This window comes from Bacillus rossius, chromosome 16, assembly GCF_032445375.1.
Source record: "Bacillus rossius redtenbacheri isolate Brsri chromosome 16, Brsri_v3, whole genome shotgun sequence".
Classification (NCBI taxonomy): domain Eukaryota; kingdom Metazoa; phylum Arthropoda; class Insecta; order Phasmatodea; family Bacillidae; genus Bacillus; species Bacillus rossius.
The window spans coordinates 28,062,964-28,082,258 of NC_086343.1; the positions used below are offsets into that span (position 1 = coordinate 28,062,964).

General features: G+C 39.5%; 1 protein-coding gene across 1 annotated transcript in view; it reads left to right on the forward strand.

Annotated features, from left to right (window-relative positions):
• LOC134539930 (uncharacterized) overlaps positions 1 to 10,037 on the forward strand; it is a 94,593-nt gene extending 84,556 nt beyond the window's left edge. Inside the window, exons 5-6 of the mRNA XM_063382293.1 lie at positions 6,797 to 7,010; positions 9,711 to 10,037. Of these exons, the coding sequence (XP_063238363.1) occupies positions 6,797 to 7,010; positions 9,711 to 9,790 (294 nt within the window). The 3' untranslated portion in view covers positions 9,791 to 10,037. The remainder of the gene's footprint in view (positions 1 to 6,796; positions 7,011 to 9,710) is intronic.
• Positions 10,038 to 19,295: the final 9,258 nt, after the last annotated feature.

Sequence of the window (19,295 nt, forward strand, 5' to 3'; positions counted from 1 at the left end):
AAATTAATTAATGACTATATTTATTTATAAAAAAATCACTATCAGTTTAATGTAATAAAAAATATAAAACATGTTTCGTGGTTAGAATGGTTAACTAAAAATTTCACAAAACCCAAAATCAATTAATTTTTTTAAAAACTGTGTTCACAAATTACTGGTCAGACGTCACGGTATACACATTCAGTAGTTAATATAGTTGTTCTCTAGAACTACGAACGGATTTCTGATGAATCGCGAAATTTCATTGGCTAAACTACACATTGAGATAATAATAATGTGAACCCGTTTCGCACAGTTGTGTGCATGGTCTGCTGTGCATTACCTTCGGGTTTTTTTTTTTTTTTTAATTTTTAACCCAGCTTTACTCACAGCACTGCGATCGGTCGCGGGTCGTTACCACAACGCCAAAATACCACAACGCGGAACGTACAATAACGCCGAATGCCAAATTGACCGCAACGCCGACAGCTAGAAAACTGCTGTGTACCACAACGCCGAAATACAGTAACGCCGAAAAATGTACCACAACCTAACCTAGGCTAGCCTAACCTAGCCTAACCTAACCTAACCTAACCTAACCTAACCTAACCTAACCTAACATTACCTAACCTAACCTTTGTGGCAGTCCTGCAATGACATTTTTCGGCGTTATTGTATTTCGGCGTTGTGGTATTTCGGCGTTGTGGTGCGTCCCCATCGGCCGCGCGCACGCAGGGTTGCCAACACTGTCACACTCCGAGGTCGCGGTTTCATTCCGCTTGATGTTTGGTGTGGCCTTGTACAGACAAGCAAGCAGGTGCTAAATCTGTAAATTTCACGTTGGAAGTTTTATTTACGAGACGAAATTGAGGCCGTATATTTTGAATACCGCCTCTAAAGACTGTAAAAAACATGGAATTTAAGAAGTATCAGAGATTGGTATAACTGAATTTTTTTTTAAAAAGCCACCTCAGCTCTCAACAGCGTTTGCGCATGCCAACGCGTGAACAAAAAAAGTAACACCTTTGAGTAAAAAAAAATTCGAGCTGGAGCGGATCTCCTTGCCTTTTAGGTCGGGTTTACGAAATAAGCAACAAAGTGACTAGCACAAGGCGCGTGAAGTTAAATAACAACGTTTCCAAATACCAGTTAAAAAAAAATATTACGCCGTGATCTCAAACGCACAGCAAAGCATTTAGAATTCTTGCGCTTCGGCTTGCGCTAACGGCTTCTGTTTTTGGAGACGAGTGTTCAGAAGTCTTTCAAACGTGTCAACGTCTCCCCTTTTTATCACACGAATCACGTATTCGCTCATTAAAATATCGCGTAATGAAAGAAAATGACGTGTTTGAATAATATTATAGTACAATTTCACACGTTTTCGTAAAAAAAAATTAAATAATCTAAATAAAAATGCATATATATATATATAAATTATATATATATATTTGGCAGTTTCAAGTATTTTGATTTCGAAACGTCCGGCGACTTGCGTACATGTTCACATGAACTACCGTAGTTTTCTTGCGATTGTAGCTAGTAGTGGCCCTCGACTTTGCCGGGTCCTGGGTATTCACTTTTGTTGGCCTTCCCCTTTAAAAAATTTGAAAAATATTTACTCTTTGATACATTATAAACCCAAACCTTTAAGTTAAATTTCGACGTTGGTTTTTGTAATTTATTTTAATATGTTTTGATATTCTTTCCGGCTAAACTATCCTCAGGTGGATTTTATAAATAATTGCGATAAAATTTCGGGTTGAATAGCATCATTTATTCGTGGCAATAATTCTTGTTTTTTTTTTTTCTAGCACGAAAAAATTAATTGACCAACACATTAAATTACAACGTGGTGATTTACCTGATGGTCCCGTGGTTCTGATGGTCGCTGGGCCCTGATAGACCAGGGGCCCTGGTTTGTTGCCCAGCCTGCCCTCCTTAGAGCCACCCCTTGTTTCGTATAGCGTCCTTGCAATATCATGCTTCTTGCGATGTTCACAAACGCATCCTTTTGGTGGAATTCACACGCCCTTGTTATAGTTGAGTGAACTCCAGGCTCATCCCGACAGATGGCTCTGTAGTCGGCGATTGTAAAGCCTCTTAACGGCAGAACGCCCTCTCCCCCTTTTTTCTCTCTAGATACTGAAACCATAACCGAGCACACAAATCTTCATGAAGCCCCATTTATATATTCATTCGTTTTGAAGCCAATAATGAATTATTGATGGTCGGCGGTCATTGTCGCCGCATCCCACATGCGGAGGGGAAATTAATGCGCACGAGATAAAAGCGCAGGAGGGAAAAAAACTGAGGGAAAAATAGAATGAGCATTTTCAACAGTTTAAATTCACGTTTTCAGAGTTAGAACACTCCAGGGAGCTTATTCCGGTAATTACCATGCAAATCAGTAGTACTGCGTTTGCTGCAGTAATTACGACATTTGAGTAGCAATGCTATTATGATCAACTATGTATTTACGATAGAACTGACGAATATTTAGATCGCGTGAATAAACATGGTCCTTTGGGTTGGTCTCACTGGAAAGCAACTGTAAATTAAAAAAAAAAAGTCAGCGAAACGAACTCACTGCATTTTGGTCACTTTTTTGCTTCTCTAAGCTCGGAAAACATGACTATGCAATGATGAATTCATGGGTTCCATTCATGCCTGCCATTTTGTAAACAAACAGCTGATTTGATTAGAACGTACATTCTAACGCACATTGTAAGGCAGGAATAAAAAAAATATATATTACAAACCGATTAAAACCTAAACTAAAAATAGTGTAGAATGTGACAAAATATACAGTATACTGAAAAAAAAAAATTGTGCACCTGCCTCCAACGTTTCAGTACTGTATGTTTTCGCTAATACTGTACCTTTCAAGGATAATTTAATGCTTGCCTTTTCCAGCAAAAAATTAATTTTCTGCATTGAACACATTTTTGGCACCTGCTTGCGAGTATAAATTTCGATTTACTGCCAAAGCTGATCGCAAAATTTGTGTGCGTAGATTTTAAATTAAAGTATTTACAAGCATTTTAATTGTGCAAAAAAATAATTTTGACTTGTGTAATGAAAGTGACTGTTAGGTTCAGAGTTTTAATTATGTAGACTTCACGCTATATTTGTGAACTGCATTTGTTCATTGCACATTCAATTAAAGCGTCGAAGTATTTTTGATTCAGTTTTTTTTATGATTTGTTGACAGCGAGGTCATTAGAGATGAATAAATTAAAAAAAAAAAACTTAATGGATATGGAGAACGAATCACAAATGACCAATAGTATGGAGACCATCCCAGCATTTGATTAAAACATTACGCAAATAGGTGAAATGACTAAAAAAAATCAGGAGAACCGAACTGGAATTTATTCTCAGGTACTCTGAACAACGAATTAATCATTCTATCAAGGCACTATCACGCTCCGTCTGAAGTAGTAAGAGAAACTATGAAGTTTTTACGCATGATCCCTGCAATTGGGCTATCTATACACAGAGAATAAAACAGAGTAATTTTTTAAAAATATTTCAGTGTTCCTGTAATTTTCAGTGTAAAAAAACAATAGACTCTTGTCAAATGATTTTTTTTTCTCGGGAACATATGAAGTGTGAGAACAAAATTATTTGCTGGAGTCAATGACTCAGCGTTGTAACTGGCTCTCGTGGTACTAACAAATTAAATGCCTAAGTGGCTGTAAAAGAAACGGAAGTGTGTGAGCAAAAGAGAGCTAAGTAAATAACAAAATTAACATCAGAGGGAGCAACGAGAGGTCAGACAAACTAATTTAGATTTTCCCCTAAAACAAGTGGGGGAAATGGGATCGTTATTTGTTTTAAATAAATACTGCAAAAATGTCTATTGGCATACTTCGTTTATTAAAAAAGGAAACTTCTTTAGGTATGACGTTACTCTAGATGCATAGCAACGTGGTGAGAAATAAAAAATTCACATAGATAGGTTAAGTTGCGCAGTAACATATAATAACCATTACATTAATTTAGGTTAAGCTAGAGTAATTTAGGGTAAACTAGGGCCGGCCCGCACATTACTATGACAAAGCATGATACTAAGTTACAATAATAAAAATGTCATAATAAATTTAACATTTAACAAAAGAATACCAATTTTGTTTTAAACTTTTGCTGTCTTATGCACTTTTATATTAACAAAAAAAAAATACATAATTTAATTTGGTGTCCGAAATTGCCATGCTGTCCGCGATGCACGATGCACGATGCTTTTAAAAGCCCAGTAGATTCAGAAGCTTGGGAAGGGGGTCTTGCCGCGGGAACAGGCTCATGATACCGGCTATTCGTACGCTGTTGCTTGGAAATTATTACGTGGGCGGTGGTCCTTGAATCTTGGACTGGAATCCGTCTCTTGGACTCTTGAATTCGTGGACCCTACCTGCAACAGACATCCATTCTTGCGAATAAGACCTGTTTGCAGACAGTCCCGAAAAACTTTGGCCCAAAAGGCCTGTAAATGGTGTGTGTGTGTGGGGGAGGGGGGTGGGGAATCTAGCGAAGAGAAAATAAACAGTCACCAATGCAGGGTGGATGATGCAGTCACTCAGGGTGGAGTCGCGCCTTGGAGTCCCGACACATGCGACACGATTTTACAAAGAATTAAAAAATTCCATCATTTAATATAATTTAAATAAAACCAGAAAAAGAAAACTACTCTAACACTTCGACTATGAAACTCTACTGGCTAGCTAAACAATTCTATCTAAATTCGGGAGTTCATCCCTCGCAGTCCAGAAAGGACCCGTGCGCCGAAGAAGTCTTAATTAAAAACAGTGTTCAGCCCTGGAATAAAAGGTTGTGTTGGGGGGGGGGGGTACGCGGGGGTGTACCGAAGATATCCGAAAATGCCCGAAGGGGCGGGGCGAGAACAAACACAACCCGAGTGGTTAACTCGAAGTTCGCGCAATCACAGTGCTATCTAGAAGGAAACTCCGAAAACAAACGCCTATCGATTCTAGCCAGGTCGAGATGGTGAAACATGTGTTCTTATGCTGTAGTCAGTGCTGCGCTCTGGCGGCGTAACTGCGAGGGGGAATGGAAGTACTCGTCCCAAGCGCATAGGGAGCGCTGGGGGCTTTTCTCTGTCAGCCACGAGGTGGTTAGTTCTAAAGGAGCTCGTTAGATGGCGTGGGGGTCTCTAAATCCCACCGCATCTATGGCAGCTGAACGGCCTTGACTCAGGCCACTCACCCTGATGGTTTCATGAACTTTCAATGACACTCGATAGGGGGCGGGGTAAGAGGGGGGAATAAACGACACCACTCGGCATGAGAAAACGCGCCCTAACGTGACTTTCTATGAGTGAACCTAAGACGTATGCATGACGGGAAAAGCTGCTCTAAGCTGGGTTCTGAGAAGAGGTAACAACTCGTCCAGAGCTGTTGTATGCAAATTTAGTGATGCAGGAAATTAATGTTGCAGGCCCCGGGCGTGACTGCAAGCAGGGGAAATTTCATCCGAGCTGCTAACGTCGTCTTTAGCCTTGCAAAATATCAGATTGGCCCCTGAGAAAAAGTGCCTCGGGCAACTGCACAAAGTTTAACTAAGTAGAGTACACCATCCTAACAAAGTGTAAATCACCCTTTTGTAACCAAATTATATGGAAAATAAAATTCCCCAAAATAATTTTAAAATTATAATACAAATTTAAAAAACGTGCCGAAATACCTAATTTCCGGCACAGTGCGTGTCTACAGGTGCCCGAGTCCATGACGCAGCGCGTGTCTGCAGGTGCCCGAGTCCATGACGCAGCGCGTGTCTGCAGGTGCCCGAGTCCATGACGCAGCGCGTGTCTGCAGGTGCCCGAGTCCATGACGCAGCGCGTGTCTACAGGTGCCCGAGTCCATGACGCAGCGCGTGTCTGCAGGTGCCCGAGTCCATGATGCTGCGCGTGTCTACAGGTGCCCGAGTCCATGACGCAGCGCGTGTCTGCAGGTGCCCGAGTCCATGATGCTGCGCGTGTCTGCAGGTGCCCGAGTCCATGACGCAGCGCGTGTCTGCAGGTGCCCGAGTCCATGACGCAGCGCGTGTCTGCAGGTGCCCGAGTCCATGACGCAGCGCGTGTCTGCAGGTGCCCGAGTCCATGACGCAGCGCGTGTCTGCAGGTGCCCGAGTCCATGACGCAGCGCGTGTCTACAGGTGCCCGAGTCCATGACGCAGCGCGTGTCTGCAGGTGCCCGAGTCCATGATGCTGCGCGTGTCTGCAGGTGCCCGAGTCCATGACGCAGCGCGTGTCTGCAGGTGCCCGAGTCCATGACGCAGCGCGTGTCTGCAGGTGCCCGAGTCCATGACGCAGCGCGTGTCTGCAGGTGCCCGAGTCCATGACGCAGTGCGTGTCTGCAGGTGCCCGAGTCCATGACTCAGCGCGTGTCTGCAGGTGCCCGAGTCCATGACGCAGCGCGTGTCTGCAGGTGCCCGAGTCCATGACGCAGCGCGTGTCTGCAGGTGCCCGAGTCCATGACGCAGCGCGTGTCTGCAGGTGCCCGAGTCCATGACGCAGCGCGTGTCTGCAGGTGCCCGAGTCCATGACGCAGCGCGTGTCTGCAGGTGCCCGAGTCCATGACGCAGCGCGTGTCTGCAGGTGCCCGAGTCCATGACTCAGCACGTGTCTGCAGGTGCCCGAGTCCATGACGCAGCGCGTGTCTGCAGGTGCCCGAGTCCATGACGCAGCGCGTGTCTGCAGGTGCCCGAGTCCATGACGCAGCGCGTGTCTGCAGGTGCCCGAGTCCATGACGCTGCGCGTGTCTGCAGGTGCCCGAGTCCATGACGCAGCGCGTGTCTGCAGGTGCCCGAGTCAATGACGCTGGTGACCTCGGAGCCGGGCAGCGCGCTGGAGACGACGCGCTCCTCGCTGGAGCTGGAGGTGGCGGAGGCGCCGCGCCTGCGGCTGTGGTGCGTCGCGACCTTGTTCCACCTGTACCGCCGCGCCAGCCGGGAGCTGGAGCTGGTGCGCGAGGCGTCCCCGCGGCTGTCTCCCGTGCTGGGGCCGGCTGCCTCGGGTGAGCTCACCACACTCACTCACACGTCAGGGGCGACTGAATTGTTGCCCATTGGAAGGGCAGCCCTTCAGGATTTTTCTGACAGTGGTTAGTTTTAAAGTGACCTAACCTAACCTTACCTAATCTAACCTAACCTTACCTAACCTAACCTAAACTAACCACTGTCAGAAAAATCCTGAAGGGCTGCCCATCCAAGGGGCAACAATTCAGACAAGCTTTCAAAAACACCACTGTCAGAAAAATCCTGATGGGCTGCCCTTCCAAGGGGTAACAATTCAGACAACCTTTCAAAAAGACTACTGTAAGAAAAATCCTGAAGGGCTGCCAATCCAAGGGGCAACAATTAAGATCCCCAACACGTCACACGGGCCGGTTTATTGCCCTTCTCAATAACAACAACAAAAAAATGTTCAAAAAGCGTCGTAGTTTTTCGAGTTGCAGGCATTTCAACGTGAATACGTCTTTAAAATTGCTTCCGTAGTGGGAGGCAATTAAAAAAAAATATATTGGTTGTCTGTAAAGTCGGTTTACGGACAAAGATTTTCCCTCACATTACAAAGTTATGTCTAAATATTTGGTGCTCTCTGGTGTAGATCTGGCAACAGAGCACACCGGAACAAGTGCAGCAGCGCTAGTGACAGAAATAGAGCATTGGAAAGAGAGAACGATCGTAAGTTTTAAACGCACACTGCAATCTAATGATGAGACGCGCTATACCATTGGTCAATGCTGCGAGCGCGCGCGTTTCACATTGGTGCGTTTTTGCGCATCACACGTATCATCTGCACGTATCGCGATTACACTGCATGTTAGTATAACATGTCTTCACTTCGAATAAAGTCAGTCATCAGCTCCTTCATTTATTCCACTTCGTCACCACCTCACTTTGCGTGTGCAGCCTACCCCACACAACTTTCAGTATAGTGTGAAAATTTATCATTAAAGGAAACTGCATAGATAGAGACTGGAAAAATTCGCGGTTTCATTGACCTCTATAATGGACTGCAAAATCCTCTACGTACTCTGAAAAATTCCACCTGCTCATTGGCTACTGACTTGTAAGACCTGGTGTCTGCGTTGCATGGGAAGGTTTTTCGTTGGTTCTAGTCTTTCTAGCCAACTGTGGTCCAATAGCAGAAGCAGGAATAAGGTAAAAATGTTTGGCTTCCAGCCAATCGCGAAATGAAACCGCGAATTTTTCCGGTCTCTATGCATAGGTAATGCAGAAATACAGATCTTATTTTCATAAAACCTTTTTAATTGACTGCAGGATATCTTCAATAAGAAGAAGTATATTAGTGGTGTATCGCTTGATTTCATGCTGCATACTTTGAATTGTGATTGATGGTTTTGTAAGCAGTAGTCAAAAGTTATTATTCTGGGTGATGAATAACTGAAATATATATATTTTTGCATTGTAAAATATTTGAAAGTAAACACATATTTCTCATAGCCATAAGAGGCCTGGAAATTTTGTTGATTCATTTGGTGCCAAGCTAAAATTCATAGTCTTGTGTATACAGTACCATAATATGCTTCCCAGTGGCGTATCCAGGATTTTGGTTTGGGAGGGGCTTAACCCAGCTGAGGCTAGGCTTTATCAAGGCAAACACTAAAACAATAGTGGACCCAGATGCTTTTGGAGGGGGCTTGAGCCCCTTAGCCCTCCCTCTGGATCCGCTACTGATGCTTCCCTACTGGCTGGTTTCTTGTGTGGTACCTCCCCTTCTTTGTATGTGTGGAAATAATTCGATCTCTTGAACTGCTGACTGGTAGTTTACTAACTCTTAGTCGTAGAGAAACGATTGCGAACCTATCAACCAAAGCGGTGATAAGTAGAGACATGCAAAATTCGCGGATTCATTTCGCGATAGGCTAGCATCAAAACAACTATATCTTCGTACCGATTCTGCGATTGGCCCAGATTTTATCTGGGGAACTGTGAGCCAATGGGAAACACTAAACCAAGAAAGTGCCGAATTACGGACAGCCTAGTTGAGACGTCTCACGCGTCAGTAGCCAATGAACAGATGTCATTTCCGCGAGTATTTAAAGGACTGTGGAGTCTATCCTAGAGGTCAATGAATCCGCGAATTTTGCAGGTCTCTAGTGATAAGTTATAGATGTTTTGCAGTCTAACTGGTATCCAAAATAATCCATACAAATTCCAGGTCTCTAACAGTAGATATTATCTTTGAAATATTTGTGCAATGGGAGTGCATGACTTGATGTAAGCTTTTGAACATACGCCATTGCTGAGCACATGTATGTCTGTAGAAGAAAATTACAAAAAAAAAAAAAAAACCAAAAGACAAAAACACAAATTAAGCAAAAAATTGCTGTTGTCAACAGGATATAAACACCACATAATATTCCATAACAGGAATATGGTCAACAAACAAAGAAAAACAAAGAAAAACAAAGAAAAATGGACTAACAAAACGACAAAACCCCCACAAATGATGACAGCACAAAAATATTGAACCCAAATAAAAATTCAGCACAACAGTTGAAACGAGACAAAAACACGACAAAACGAAAAGACGAAACAAACACAATAGTTTTCCAAAAACAGAAGAGAACGAAAAAAAAAAACACGTGCTCAGGAATGGCGTGTGTCCAAAAGCTTACATCAACTCTAACCGTAGAGATGAAGCATTGTGAAGAATAACGTGGATGTGTCTTTTTTTCTTCTTGCAGATTCCTGCTGTGGAATGAAGCACACGTGGCTACTGATAGTGGCCTGGTGGAGCATAATATTCCTGGTGGACGCCAGGTAGCAGGGTTGGTCGGAACAGAGATTGAAGTCCCACTCGTCGGCGAGAGAGTGCTCTGCGTTGTAATCCCAAGCGAGGCTGTTTATGGACTAGGAGCGTTGTTGGCCGCTGACTGCTTCATCCCGGACGTGCCAGCCAGTCCTGTCAACGAAACGAACAGAAACTGTGCACGCACACAAACACTCGCGCGAGAAAAAAAAGTCACATGGCATGTATTTTGGCAGAATTAAAGATTTATAGTAACCCGAAATGACTCCCTTGATTCCTTATCCCACCAGTAAATAGTAATTCGTTAGTAATTTAACAAGTGCACTGATTTTTAGAGTTTATAATCACGTTTGTTGATAGCGCTTAATCATATTAATACATTTAGTACCGGGAATATTTATTAAATATAAACTTTTGCTTATTGTTTTCATTTAGTAAGATAAAAGTTGAAGAATATACATATATGAAATATTTATGTACTGCATAATAGATCGTATTCGTCAACAGATGTGTTGTTACGCGTGGGAAAAACAGGTTCGGAAAGGATAGTCCAATTAATTAGATAAGTTTCATTTATTACTAATATTTTCACTAAGAATTCTAATACACACATTAAAAATGTCTGTCCATAAATTAATCACTTCGTACTGTTCGCAGTTCATTTTTGTCACTGGAATTCGACTCGACAGTAGCTCTCTCTACTGCTCGTCTCTTACCACGCACCTCTGTCCCAGCACGCTGTCTCGAACCACTCGCTCGTCCATGTTGTGACCCAGTCCCCGATGCACCATTCTCCGCACTCGAAGCCCGTCGCTTGTCGTCCGGCTATCACTCACCGATGCTTCATCCTCACTCTCTTCGCTTCGCTGGCTCGGAGGCTGGCGTCGCCGATTTTATGCCCCTCGGCCCCCTTCTGGAATGGTCTCGCACATCCTACATGTGTCACGTCATATGAGGGTCAAGCCGACGCCCGAAACTCCCAGAACATCGGCATTCTATTTAAGACACCCCACGCCTACAAACTGGTTAAGAGCTAACAAATTCAAGTTTCTATTTCTGAAGTTACACTTCTTTAAGCACATTATGAAAAAAAATTATAATGTGAATGAATTTTTACCATGCGCGCACCATGCAACGAAATTTTCACAAGATGAATTAAAGGCTAAATACAAAAAAAAATTTACATACAAATAAACATTATATATGTGCTTTAGATTCTTACATTTGACTGATTGATATTGAATATTGGTGCATATCATTAAAAACATTTATTTATTGTGAATATTAGTGATATAAATAGTCTTATAAGCTTTTTAAATTGTATTTATACATGGGAGGCTATGTTGCCGTATGTATAACGATGTCATGTTTGTAAGATTCCGTTGTCGCTGGCAGGGATTGTCTTTGGAAGGTTTAGTAGTCTCCTGGCCGTTTTCATGGGAGTGTTTGTGAGGTTATATTTCCATTATGAATAATTTATTGTCATTATAAATCATAAATTATTACAATTATTTATAATATATAATTAAAATAAATACAAAATAACTTTTGGATTTTCGTTATTAAATAAAATTTTACAAGATTTTTTTACTAGATTTTATGCATATGTTTATATTATTATTTAATACTTAGTATAAATTTTAACTTTTTAACTTAATTATTTAAGTATCACTGCAGTCGTTTTATTATTTTATTTCTATTAATTATTTGCACGCAGAATTAAAGTTAGTTCTTTATTACGCCAAGTAGTCAAGTACATACACCCATATTTTTTTTAACTGTTGGACTGAGTTTATTTAGTCTTGGGGGACCTTTGAGTTATTGAGATTTTCGTTATTTCGGCTACAGTCTCATTGCCTATTACTCCAGTGTATCATGATAACCACGCACAAGTGATAGCTCATAGCTGTGGGTTCAACACAACGTAATGTCACTGATGTTTGATGTTAGCCCCAATTCGCATGCATTATGATGACCCTTAATTCAAATAATATAACCTATGTCTGTAACACAGTCCAAAATTAAAAGAGCTACATTTGCAAGGAAGTTGAAACCACTATGCAGTAACTAGTTAAAAATTATAATTAGAATATTTTGTGAACTTTAAAACTTTCGAAAGTATTGCCAGTACAAATATTGCCTTCCTTTCTTTACAGCTACAAAAGTTCTATGAATATCTCTCTAGATTATAATTTATTTAATAAAATGGCCATTAACAAGGGAAATTTTAATTCCAAGTTGGTTGAACTGTTTGGGATACCTACCCGCCCAAGGTGTTATAAAACATTAAGTTTTTATGCCTTTTAGAGTAGATTTCAAATTCTGTCATTTCCTTTGGGAATCGAGGGGTAGGGGATATTTCCTCCCTCCATCACACCCTTTTTTTCTTTCACGTGCGTTTGCCTCTGTCCATCATGACTCCATTTTCAAGCAACGAGCCTTTACCCAAGTGTTTTCGGTGTCCGCTATGGTCTAGGAAATAATGTTATATTGAGATAGAAGTTACGTCCTGTAGTAGTTAGTTCTGCAAAAAAAAATACAGAACCGAATTTGTTTCCTTATCGTTATTCGGAATGTTTTTGTTTTTACGATACACATTACATATTATAAAAACCTTAAATGAGCTAGGCAGTTCAAACATTTAAAAAAAAAAAAAATATTATTTCCACTGTTAGAAAATGTAAATAAAATGTTTGTATATGTTCTGAGTTGATAAATGTTTGTAAATATTATTATATATATTCATCCTTTGAATGTGATATCTCTGAGTACTGATAATAAAAACTTTCTTAATAATTTAATCTAATATTTTATTATAAATTGAAAATTATCGGAATGAAATATCTCACGGTATTGTATACTGAACACATTTTTTTGTTATATACAAATTCTATAATATTTTTTGTGGTTTTTGGTTTCACTGTATGATATTATCTACAGGTTTTGTTTTCATAGTAGCAGACACAAAATAAATCGACCTTATTGTACTTTAAATCCATGAGCATAACCGCACGTTTAACTCCACGTTTAGTTTTGTATTCAATAATTATTTTCCTATACAATGCTACAATACAATAAATCATTTACGTTTTCATTTACAAAGCCATTATTTTACTCTTTTTTTAGATTTGTATTCCTAATAAATTATGAAAAAAGCAATAGCTTTCTATATTAATACTATATATTTGTGTTATGAACTTATATATCTGCATTTTAGTTCTGTACTTTATCATCTTAAGCAATTTCGTTTTTCATTTACTCAAAGTAGTATTTTTTTCTTTTTTTTCTTTTTCTTTTTCAAGCATTGGCATTCTGTAATTGAATACTGCGAGTTTGTTCTTAACGGTTATCAGTTTGTAATAACGGACTATACTGACCATAATATGGTCAGTATTTTGAGTAGGTTACTATAGATGGGAATCGATCATAGCTCGTATTTCAAATCAAAACGTAATATATTTAGAAGTACTTTTGCTACTGGATTGTATCCACGTCCTTGGCGAATAATTCATCAGGGAGCAGTTACCTACTACCTACAGTATGTAACTGCTCCCTGATGATGGTGACTGCAATGTCAACCGAAACGTCGGTGAATTATTCCCCAAGGACGCGGCTACAACCCATAAGCCAAGCTACTTCAGACAATGGCCGTGAAAACCTGCGAACATTAGTAATATATTTTGGCCATTTATGTACAATTAAGAGAATCATATATGAACATAGCAACATATGATTGTTATCCAAATATTATAAATTTTAAAAATCAAGTCCATTGGATTTGCAAGAAAGGAAGGTAAAATTATTCAATATGTTGTCCAGAGATCAAAGTGCAATGAGTGAGAAAGTTTTTAGAAAGTTTTTGTAAACACTGTGCAATTTAATCACATTATACTTTCATTTCTTAAACAGCATTTAGTAGACTAAGCTAACTTTAATACGACACATTTTTGTTTGTAATTTATACTTGTGTTTTTAATCATTTGTAATTATTTCCAAATTTATTTTAAATACAAAGTTAAAAAATGTAAATAATTCATTTAGTACATTGTGTTTTGTCACAATTTACTAAAGTTGATAGCATGCAAATAATTATTGTTCCCTGTCTTCTATGTTATATTTGGCTTTCTTTTTGTTTTATTATTTAATTGCATTGAACATATTAGTTATATTTAAAGACGATACTTTACCATATGGCACCGCTTTGGAAATATTTATTCATTATTAATTTATGTATAATATTAGACTAAAATGAATTTTTTACTAGGCAGCAGTAAAACGACCCTCTACTTCATCGTTAACAACGCAAGAACTTCTATATATATGTAATATTTTACCTGAAAGAATATAATATGTATAATGTATTTTAACGTCTGTGTCAGAACTATCAATGTTTTGTGTACAACATGTTTTGTTTTCAATAAAGAATACTAAACATCACACTTTATTCTCAACGTGTGTATCTATGATACTATGCCATCTGTTAAGCAATTAGCGAATTTGATTTATGAGAAAGGAAACAAAGTGTGCCGAAACATAGGCCCAGATTGTTTGTTTATATTTACGTTTGCAAACATTTAATTTAATATTGTGAATCATTATAAAACAGTATCGAGTGTCAATGTTATTTGATTATAAACAGAAAGTATCTATCTTTGTGAATGCGCTCTATGACTCCGTGGACCGAGTCGTTTGCAACATTACATTTAAAAACTTATTTTTTTATTACAACTTTTAATAACACGTATTTTTCTTTGGTTAAGTTTTATTTTGAAAACATTTAATATTTCGGTTATTGTTGTAATTGTGTGTAATTTTTTTGGACTTAAAGCTTAAATCTTACGATTCGTACGGGCTAATAGGAATGCGCCATATGGACGTTTTTGAACGGGCTGGCAACGATCGAAGGAATATTGGGGACCTTTTGAAGACCGAAGGACGCTCGTAGTTAAAGCCAATATAGTTTGTTAAATAAATATAACAATTTAAAGTAAATAGGATTGTGTGTATTTATGACACAAGTAGATGTGCAAAGCTACGTGTGTAGAAAATGTTTTAGGGAAATATGTAAAATTTTATTTAATTGGGGATAGAAAAAATCACACCATTGTGGCGCTTGTTAAATTCCCTAATTGTCACCGCTACCCAAAACACACATCTGATTTTTATGACCCTATAGACAAATTAACCCTAAATAACTTAATAGAAATTCGTGACATAATTTTTATAAACATTAATTTTTGTTTTAAATTTATTACAAACTTCATTATCTCGTCTAACCCCAGGTGTTTTGTTTTTAAAGTTATCTGCTCACCCTGAACTAACTAGCCGGCGCATTATAAATAGACTAACCAGTTAAAATAAAACTTTAAAGTGGTGAAAATATTTGGTGACGTAAAATCTATCAGGACAAACGAACTTTTGGTTTATGTGTGTGCCCTACATACCTCCGGAAATTACGAATTTAAGGATGATCTGTTAAGCTAAACTATCACTGCCACACTTTTTATTCTGAAATCCAAACTGCCTGATTTTTGTACTAAAGTTGAATTTATTTATGTGGGATATTTGTCTAACATAAATACGTACGTAATATTAATTATAGAATAAGTTATTTCACAAAAAAACATTGAATATGATATAACTATTGCTAAAATTACAAATTTAAATCTTTACCACTACCAAGGAAAAATTTACTATTAAGTAATTAAAATTTACTGTAAAAATGAGCCTATGATTGATATGTGTCTCCTTGTATTCGAGTGTACTGGTTGATTTTAAAGAACGGGACGAATACTTATCGTTCATTCACAATTACTCGATCGTAAAATATCCTATAATGTCTCCAGAAACTAATTTGTACTTGCATTCCATGATTCAGCTAAACCATTTTCCAGGAAGATTACGAAAAAATTCTTTAACTTCGCAGGTGATCTAACATTTCTCACTCGTAACACTGCGGAACGTCATGACCCGGTGTTTTGCTTGGATGCAGTGGGTGGCTGTGAGGATTCTGACCCTTATTCACAACGCAGTGACGCGGGTGCTCGGTCTAAGGAACTACACCTGAACACACGCCTGACTTTGGCTCGCAGTCTGAAAGCCTCCTCAGTTTCTGAGGGCTGGATGCTGGGTCTGTGCCTCCGACACCCCTATGAAACCACTCTGAAACTACTCTGAAACCACTCTGAAACTACTCTGAAACCACTCTGAAACCACTCTGAAACCACTCTGAAACTACTCTGAAACCACTCTGAAACCACTCTGAAACCACTCTGAAACCACTCTGAAACCACTCTGAAACTACTCTGAAACCACTCTGAAACCACTCTGAAACTACTCTGAAACCACTCTGAAACTACTCTGAAACTACTCTGAAACTACTATGAAACCACTCTGAAACTACTCTGAAACTACTCTGAAACCACTCTGAAACTACTCTGAAACTACTCTGAAACCACTCTGAAACTACTCTGAAACCACTCTGAAACTACTCTGAAACCACTCTGAAACTACTCTGAAACTACTCTGAAACCACTCTGAAACTACTCTGAAACCACTCTGAAACTACTATGAAACCACTCTGAAACTACTCTGAAACCACTCTGAAACTACTCTGAAACCACTCTGAAACTACTCTGAAACCACTCTGAAACTACTCTGAAACTACTCTGAAACCACTCTGAAACTACTCTGAAACCACTCTGAAACTACTCTGAAACTACTCTGAAACCACTCTGAAACTACTCTGAAACCACTCTGAAACTACTCTGAAACTACTCTGAAACCACTCTGAAACTACTCTGAAACCACTCTGAAACTACTCTGAAACCACTCTGAAACTACTATGAAACCACTCTGAAACTACTCTGAAACTACTCTGAAACCACTCTGAAACTACTCTGAAACTACTCTGAAACCACTCTGAAACTACTCTGAAACCACTCTGAAACTACTCTGAAACCACTCTGAAACTACTCTGAAACCACTCTGAAACTACTCTGAAACCACTCTGAAACTACTATGAAACCACTCTGAAACTACTCTGAAACCACTCTGAAACTACTCTGAAACCACTCTGAAACCACTCTGAAACTACTCTGAAACCACTCTGAAACCACTCTGAAACTACTCTGAAACCACTCTGAAACTACTCTGAAACCACTCTGAAACTACTCTGAAACTACTCTGAAACTACTCTGAAACCACTCTGAAACTACTCTGAAACTACTCTGAAACCACTCTGAAACTACTCTGAAACCACTCTGAAACCACTCTGAAACTACTCTGAAACCACTCTGAAACTACTATGAAACCACTCTGAAACTACTCTGAAACCACTCTGAAACTACTCTGAAACCACTCTGAAACTACTCTGAAACTACTCTGAAACCACTCTGAAACTACTCTGAAACCACTCTGAAACTACTCTGAAACCACTCTGAAACCACTCTGAAACTACTCTGAAACCACTCTGAAACTACTCTGAAACCACTCTGAAACTACTCTGAAACCACTCTGAAACTACTCTGAAACTACTCTGAAACCACTCTGAAACTACTCTGAAACCACTCTGAAACTACTCTGAAACCACTCTGAAACTACTATGAAACCACTCTGAAACTACTCTGAAACCACTCTGAAACTACTCTGAAACCACTCTGAAACTACTCTGAAACCACTCTGAAACTACTCTGAAACTACTCTGAAACCACTCTGAAACTACTCTGAAACTACTCTGAAACCACTCTGAAACTACTCTGAAACCACTCTGAAACTACTCTTAAACCACTCTGAAACCACTCTGAAACTACTCTGAAACTACTCTGAAACCACTCTGAAACTACTCTGAAACTACTCTGAAACTACTCTGAAACTACTCTGAAACCACTCTGAAACTACTCTGAAACCACTCTGAAACTACTATGAAACCACTCTGAAACTACTCTGAAACCACTCTGAAACTACTCTGAAACCACTCTGAAACTACTCTGAAACCACTCTGAAACTACTCTGAAACTACTCTGAAACCACTCTGAAACTACTCTGAAACCACTCTGAAACTACTCTGAAACCACTCTGAAACTACTCTGAAACTACTCTAAAACCACTCTGAAACTACTCTGAAACCACTCTGAAACTACTCTGAAACCACTCTGAAACTACTATGAAACCACTCTGAAACTACTCTGAAACTACTCTGAAACCACTCTGAAACTACTCTGAAACTACTCTGAAACCACTCTGAAACTACTCTGAAACCACTCTGAAACTACTCTGAAACCACTCTGAAACTACTCTGAAACCACTCTGAAACTACTCTGAAACCACTCTGAAACTACTATGAAACCACTCTGAAACTACTCTGAAACCACTCTGAAACTACTCTGAAACCACTCTGAAACTACTCTGAAACCACTCTGAAACTACTCTGAAAGTACTCTGAAACCACTCTGAAAGTACTCTGAAACCACTCTGAAACTACTCTGAAACTACTCTGAAACCACTCTGAAACTACTCTGAAACCACTCTGAAACTACTCTGAAACTACTCTGAAACTACTCTGAAACCACTCTGAAACTACTCTGAAACCACTCTGAAACTACTCTGAAACCACTCTGAAACTACTATGAAACCACTCTGAAACTACTCTGAAACTACTCTGAAACCACTCTGAAACTACTCTGAAACCACTCTGAAACTACTCTGAAACCACTCTGAAACTACTCTGAAACCACTCTGAAACTACTCTGAAACCACTCTGAAACTACTCTAAAACTACTCTGAAACCACTCTGAAACCACTCTGAAACTACTCTGAAACTACTCTGAAACTACTCTGAAACCACTCTGAAACTACTCTGAAACCACTCTGAAACTACTCTGAAACTACTCTGAAACCACTCTGAAACTACTCTGAAACCACTCTGAAACTACTCTGAAACTACTCTGAAACCACTCTGAAACTACTCTGAAACCACTCTGAAACTACTCTGAAACCACTCTGAAACTACTCTGAAACCACTCTGAAACTACTCTGAAACCACTCTGAAACTACTCTGAAACCACTCTGAAACTACTCTGAAACCACTCTGAAACTACTATGAAACCACTCTGAAACTACTCTGAAACCACTCTGAAACTACTCTGAAACCACTCTGAAACTGCTCTGAAACCACTCTGAAACTACTCTGAAACCACTCTGAAACTATTCTGAAACTACTCTGAAACCACTCTGAAACTACTCTGAAACCACTCTGAAACTACTCTGAAACCACTCTGAAACTACTCTGAAACCACTCTGAAACTACTCTGAAACCACTCTGAAACTACTCTGAAACCACTCTGAAACTACTCTGAAACCACTCTGAAACTACTCTGAAACTACTCTGAAACCTCTCTGAAACTACTCTGAAACCACTCTGAAACTACTCTGAAACCACTCTGAAACTACTATGAAACCACTCTGAAACTACTCTGAAACCACTCTGAAACTACTCTGAAACCACTCTGAAACTACTCTG